The sequence below is a fragment of the Helianthus annuus genome, chromosome 6 (assembly GCF_002127325.2).
Source record: "Helianthus annuus cultivar XRQ/B chromosome 6, HanXRQr2.0-SUNRISE, whole genome shotgun sequence".
Lineage (NCBI taxonomy): Eukaryota > Viridiplantae > Streptophyta > Magnoliopsida > Asterales > Asteraceae > Helianthus > Helianthus annuus.
Window position 1 is genome coordinate 96,781,702 of NC_035438.2, and position 7,295 is coordinate 96,788,996.

Sequence of the window (7,295 nt, forward strand, 5' to 3'; positions counted from 1 at the left end):
ACCCGTGAAGCTCACGGGTATATAACCTAGTGTCTAATATAACCAAATTTTTGAGAAAAAAAGATATTTAGTAATTAAAAAAAAGAAACTAAGATATTAAAAAGAAACAATAGACAAGATAGAATCATTTGGTTCCGACTCTTCTTTTACGTATCCTTTGATGATTTCCGCACTTTAGGTTTTTTTAAGAGATTATCTTAGTTATAGTGTCATGTCCCTTTTTTGGAGACAATGCTACCCTTGGCCATATTGGTCCGAGTCAGCAGGGATACAGTCCCGTAAGACCAGAAAAAGATAATTAAGTAAGTTATTAATGCAAAATGTGGCATGTCCCTCTTTTGGAGGCAACGCTACCCTTGGCCACATTGGTCGGAGTCAGCAGAGATACAGTCCCGCAAGGCCGGTTTAGAGTTTTAATAGTAGTTTATTTGTAAGGGGTTCAAATCATTCTTACTTCCCCCGATTTTATGTTGCCTCAGGAGAAGTCCTAATAAGCTTGAATCAAGGCCTCGCATGATCTATACACTGAACGAGGTAATAACTTTACCCAAACCACCCTTCTAACCCCCTTCCAGGCAGTTAACGTGCTTTATATAGATTGTAAAGACACGAATGAGTGAACCAACAAAACATGAAGAGATGATAGAATAAAGTTCACTTCCAATACAAAAAAAAAAACTAGTTATTAAAGTCGTTAATACATACCCTAATAAAAAGTTAACCAAAGCTTAGAAATCAAAAGTGATACATAAAAGATTTGTCTTCACCAAGTAATGTAAGAGATTATCCAAGCATGGCCTTTGTTTGACAAAAACTCTTACAATCAATCTTGGATCCCAAGACTACTACACACACTCTAAAGATGGATGATGGAGGAATGTGGCGGATGATGATGGTATTGTGGTGGTGGAGTGGTGGCAGGTGTGAGATAAGTGGTTTGCCAAGGAATGGAGTGCAAATGAACCAAGCACCCCTATTTATAGCTAGAAACAGGCCTTTCACACGGCCCCATGTCCGAAGGGCATGGCCCCGTGTCTTCTTCTTCTCTGTCTTCATTTAATGAGTTGTGTCAGTCTGTAGGCACACACGGCCCCGTGTGTCAGATATGTGACAACCGGTGATTTTTGGTTGTTACTTACGTGAATAACAAACATTAAGACGATAATAAATAGTGTTTAAGACACGAATTAACTTAAAGAACCCTTTGGTACGCCTAGTAACGTCTATCTGACTTTAATGTACGCGAATGGTGACTTGCAGGAAAACTGTTGAATGTTAAGCGTTAACGAACTGACACCAGACAAAATAATGACAACGTCGACAAATACGAGTTTTACATGTATAACTTATACATATGAATGTGGTTTTGCGAAAATATCATGCTTTCGAACGTCACAAAACGCATACGTGAACGAAAACGCGACTGCAGGAACGCACCAACAACGAAACGGAAGCATCAGACATGTGTATTATCTTAAAAACTAAGATATTATGAAATATTTAGCTTCTTAATCAAATTTTAATATTCACGGTTGAAACCGGATCGAAAAACGGATTAAAAACGACAACCTAGGCATTTTACGCGATTTTAACGCAACTGACGAACGGACACGTCAAACATCTACTTCTGACACCATTTTACATGTTTTTGACCCTAAAACAATATTATACAACGTTTCATGAAGTTCGGGAGTGAAAACGGGCCTTGGAAACGTGATCGGGCTGCTCAAAAAACTAGAAGTTGGATTATGGGCCTTGGGCCCAAACCCACTAAGAAAACCCTAGCTATATAAGGCAATCCCCATTGGTGACATTGCCTCAACCTAGGTTGGCAAAATAATAAAAATAAAAAGGAAAATTCATTTAATATCAACAACCTAGTCAAAGTCACGACCCAGGTTGTGACATTGATCCTCACAATTGCCTTGCCACATGTCCACATGCCAATGGATGATATAATTATTTTAACTTTCTTTTTTCTTTTAACATAATTAATTATAAGTATAATTTGATTATATATAATAACTTATAGAATTTAACTGTTTTTAAAAGTCTAAAATCACAGTCTTGTTTATTATTTTTTTTTTTGTGAACATGCAGATATAAATTTTATAAAAATATGATATATTTTTTTAATTGTTTTTTTATCTAACATTATCTTATTTGCCACATGTCAACATTCTATTGGTTTGTTAGATTTTTTGATAAAATTTATTATCTTAAAATCTAACATTATCCAATTTAAAAGGGATTTATAAAAAAATATCTAAGATTTTTAGATGTATTATAAATATTGTACAAAACATAACAAAGTTTCATATCCATTCTGAATTCCATATCTCTAATCTCTTTTGTATTTCCTACCATGAGTTCTTCGTTTCCAAATTTTTGTTTGAATCTTGGAGATTCCGGAGATTACCCGAATAGTCAATCCTATGAAAACACTCCGTTTTGTTCAAACCCGAGTCAAGTTCTTGAAAACTTTCAAACCTCATAAAATACTGAAACTAAAACTTCACGAAGTACTGAATGGGAGGTTACTGAAGATATTGCTTTAGTATCATCATGGTGTATTACTAGTGAAAATAAAATTTGTGGCAAAAACCAGAGATCTACAGCATTATGGGCAGAAGCAAAGAAGTTGTATCATGCAGCTCAAGCAGAAAATCCAGAAAAACTTGGTGTGAGGAATGTTGAACAAATGAAAGGTCGTTTTAAACGACTTAACGAAAGTGTGAATAAGTGGGTTGGTGCATACCGGGAAGCATATCGTCGCATAAAAAGTGGAATGAGCGAGAAAGATGTTGAGGCTGAAGCTCATAAAATATATTTTAATGAAGTTAAAAGTAAGTTTACTGATTCTGTTGTTTTTAATGAAGTTATGTGTAAACACCCAAGGTGGAAGCTACAACTACATCATGACACAACACGTTCTCGTCCTGAATATGAAATTAAGAATGAAAAAAGGGGTGGTAGTACTAAAAGATCAAGGACTACTAAGAAGGGGACTATTCCAACCCAAAAACGCCAAATAGTGGTACTTCAACAATTCAACGTCCAACAGGTAGAGATGAGGTAAAAACAAAAAGAAAAGGTAAGGCTCATGTTGCAGTTGCTGAAAAACTTGATGCACTAAAGCTTACTAGAGACAATGAGAATGAACTCTTCAAAAGAAAACTCGACTTGGAGGAAGAAAAGGTGTGTCAAAAGGAAGAAAGAGACCTAAAGAAAATGCAACTCGTGCATCTTAACACACTGTTAAAAAAGGAGTATTTAACGCCTATAGAGGAAATCATGAAAAACTTTCTAATATCAAAGTTTTATGGAAACTAAAAACTAGTTTCATATTTAATATATGTGACCTATTGTGTGTTTTATCTTTAATTTGCTTTTAATATATGTGTAAGGTATTTGATTATTAAGTTATGTGTTGTATCTTCATGTATGTGTAAGATATTTGATTATCAAGTTATATGTCTTTATCTAATCTTCTATTTGGAAACTTTTCATTGGATGTTTGGATTTTATTTAGATAAAATAATTTAGCATTATCCAATCAATTTAACATTATATTCAATCATCCGTTTGGCAACTTTTCATAGGATACTTGGGTTTTATTTAGATAAGATATATTAAACATTATCCTTTCAATTTAACTCTATCTTCAATCTTCCACTTGGCATTTTTCTTTGGATCCTAGGATTTTATTTAGATAAGACAATTTAACATTATATAGTAGGAAAATTCATTATTATTCTTCTATAAATAGAGTATCACATAGAGGCTTTCTCATCCAACCAAAATATTTCAATTTCATCTCTTTAAAAATGTCATATAGTGAAAGCTTATCAGAGAGTTCTGATTCGTCAGATTCGAATGAGTTTGATGAATGGCATGAACGAGTGATTCAGTCAAATCGCTAACTTGACGACATCATGATTGAATTACTCACAACCATGCCAGATATGATCTTAAGAGATCATCCTCATACAAGAAGGAGGTATTGCAATCGGGAACGTGAGCAGGGCGAGGCACGTTTGATGCAAGACTACTTTGTTGATAACCCAAAGTATGATCAAGCAACTTTTCGGCGTAGATTTCGAATGCAGAATTCCTACGTATAGTGGCTGCCATAACGGCCAATGATAGATATTTTCAACAAAGATGTGATGCCACAGGAAGACAAGGTCTTTCACCATTGTAGAAATGTACTGGAGTCATGCGGGTGGTAGCGTATGGAACATCAGCAGATGCATAAGATGAATATTTGAGAATGAGTGAAACTGTAACGAGGGACTCTCTTATAAAGTTTGTAGAAGGTGTTATTTCATGCTTCAGTCAAGAGTACCTTAGAAGGCCAAATGATGATGATTTAGCAAGACTACTACATGTTGGAGCAGAACGTGGATTCCCAGGAATGGTAGGCAGCATTGACTGTATGCATTGGGAATGGAAAAATTGTCCCACCGCTTGGGATGGGCAATATGCAGGTAGAAGCGGTAAACCAACAGTTATTTTAGAAGCTATTGCATCATATGACCTATGGATATGGCACGCGTTCTTCGGAACACCAGGTACATGCAATGATATTAATGTCCTCCAACGATCTCCAGTTTTTGATGATGTATTATCAGGTCGAGCACCAAATATGAGTTACATAGTGGATGGTCGGGAATATAATAGGACATATTATCTCACTAACGGCATATATCCTTCATGGGCTGCCTTTGTCAAGTCCATAACCTCTCCACAACTTCAAAAACATAAGTTATTCGCTCTACATCAAGAGGCCGATAGAAAAGATGTTGAGCGAGCATTTGGAGTTCTACAAGCTTGGTTTGCATTTCTTCGACACCCATTTCTTGTGTGGGACAAGGATACGATGGGTAAAATTATGATCGCATGTATAATCATTCATAATAGGATCTTTGAGGATGAACGGGACACATACCTTCACTATTATGATCCATCTGAATTTCTAAATGATACGCCTACAAACCAGCAACGAACAAGCTCTATTGAAGATGGTGGACAATCTTTTCAATACTCCACTGAACGAATTGCAAACCTATCTAGTTATATGACTAATAGGGCATAACTTTGCAACAGAGAAACTCATATCGCTCTAAAAAACGATTTAATTAAGCATATATGGCAAAAATTTTCCAATGAGGAATGATTATGTAATTTCTATTTTATGTCCTTGTAATTTTACATTAATTGTTATGTAATATTTCTTTTTTATTTTTTAATAACTTTTTTATTTTAAATATTAAAGTTTAAAAAATAAACATTTTTATCATTTATGATAAATTTTATAGAATAAATTATTAAGCTAAGTCATATTTATTTAATAAAAAATGGTTAGGTAAGGTTGTTAATGGGTGTGAAAGGTTGGGTTGTGTAGGTGAAAGAGAGAGAAATTAATTTTTTATTGAAAGTTGGGTTGGGTTGGGTTGGGTTGGGTTGTGAATGGGGATAGTCTAAGGTGTTTCAAAACCTTATCTTCTTCATTTCACACATAATCCAAACACAAACATACACCTACCGTTCTCTCTTTCCCTCCAGATTTCCGGCAGCCGGACTCCGACCGGCGGAGCCGGCGAGGGTGCGGTGGCGGCACAGCGGCGCCACCGCCGGTGGCGGTGTTCCGGCGATGATTTCCCGACGCGTGAGCGCGTGTACCCCCCTAAAGTGTATCTTTTGAGCACATTTCCGACATCTATTTTCCTATCTGAGCTACAGAGGTAGCAGATTCGGGCTCCAACAGCCGCACTTTTCCGGTAAACTCTTCGACTCTCTCTTCTTCTTTTTTCTAGATCCAAGTTCACATTGGGCGGACATGTGATGTTTCAGGTGGTGGTGTGTTGGTTCCGGCCATGGAAAGACGGTGGTGGTTGTTCGCGTCAAATTCCGGCAGGGTGGGGGTGTACCAACGGCAGAGGTGGTGGTTGTCGGGGTTTTGTTTACCAGGAATAAGGAGTTGGGGAAGGGGTGTTGACGGTAATGACAACAAACAAGCCGCAGCCGGCCAGCGACGGTAGTGGTGGTGGTGGCTAATTTTTAAGACAAGTGTTTCGGGTTTTGTTCGGTTCGGGTCTCGGCTCAATTTCGGTTCGTCAAAAGCAGTCAACGGCTCAGATCCGTTTCGGGTCAAACCCACTCGACTCAGTCAACATCGGGTCAACTCAGTCAACACCGGGTCAACTTAGTCAACCCGGTCAAGTCGGTGAACATAAGTCAACTGGTCAACTACTGGTCAACGCAGTCAACTCAGTCAACGCAAGGCTCGGTAACACAATAACGATGCGAATTTTGTTATATTCTTTTATATATTTATTATTTAACGCGAACCGAGCTCGAAGCGACATATAATGACGTAATTTGTATACAAATATATATATATTGGTTTAGTATTCGGTACACTTATGTTATATGCACCTGACGAAAAGCATATATTGTCTACATTGTTTGTTGAATTTTGACAAATAAATCGACACTTTGATTGTGTGACAACCGGTAATTTACGGTTCTTAATTACGCGATAAACAAACATTAGGACAATTAAAAGTAGTGTTTAAGACGTAAATTAACTTAATTAGGCTTTTGGAGTGTCTAGGAATGCCTAATCAACTTTACAGTACGTGTATAACGATCTACCAAAAATCTGCTTAATGTTAAACGATAACGAACTGAAACCAGACAAAATACTGACAACGCCGGCAAATACGATTTTTCTACGAATATTTATACTTATAAATTTAGTTTTTCGAATTTATCGTGCTTTCGAACGTCACAAAGCGCAAAAGTGAACGAAAAACGCGACTGAAGGAACGCATCGGGAAAGAAACGGAAGCATCGGACATGAGTATTACTTTCAAAACTAAAATTTTACGATATATTTAGCTTATTAATTAAATTTTAATAAACTCAGTCGAAATCGGATCGGAAAACGGATTAAAACGACAAACGACACATTTTACGCGATTTTTGACATAACCGATGAACGAACGCGTCAAACGTGACTACCAACTCTATTTTACCTCTTTTAGTCTTAAAATGATATTCAACGACACCTGACGATGTTCGGGTTTGAAAATGGGTTTCAGAAACGTATCGGGCCTCGTAAATCACAAGAAGTGGGCTTGTGGGCCTGGGCCCAAGCCCACAAGGAAAACCTAGCTATAAATACCCTATTTTAAGTCACCCCCCTCATTTTATCTTCAAAACCCTAAATACACTTTACCAGTCACTCCATCTCCTCCCCCTCCCCTTTTTCACTTATCTGCAGACTC

The 7,295-nt window shown here is 37.0% G+C and overlaps 1 protein-coding gene and 1 long non-coding RNA gene across 2 annotated transcripts; both read left to right on the forward strand.

Annotated features, from left to right (window-relative positions):
- The first annotated feature begins 3,780 nt into the window (after window positions 1-3,780).
- Window positions 3,781-5,247, forward strand: LOC110870580. The gene is made up of 2 exons (XM_035974707.1): window positions 3,781-4,574; window positions 4,635-5,247. Exons 1-2 carry the CDS (start codon window positions 4,274-4,276, stop codon window positions 5,096-5,098), a joined length of 765 nt encoding a protein of 254 aa, XP_035830600.1. The 5' UTR covers window positions 3,781-4,273; the 3' UTR covers window positions 5,099-5,247.
- Window positions 5,248-5,308: 61 nt separating this feature from the next.
- On the forward strand, window positions 5,309-6,425 carry LOC110937572. The gene is made up of 2 exons (XR_002590871.2): window positions 5,309-5,783; window positions 5,857-6,425. It is a non-coding gene; the product is annotated as an uncharacterized LOC110937572 (long non-coding RNA).
- Window positions 6,426-7,295: the final 870 nt, after the last annotated feature.

What these genes read in the sequence shown, in the direction of transcription:
- LOC110870580 (XM_035974707.1), top strand. Translation starts at nt 4,274, where the DNA reads ATGAGTGAAACTGTAACGAGGGACTCTCTTATAAAGTTTGTAGAAGGT. An exon ending in CGCGTTCTTCGGAACACCAG is followed by an intron (nt 4,575 to 4,634) that starts GTACATGCAATG and finishes ATGTATTATCAG; the next exon opens with GTCGAGCACCAAATATGAGT.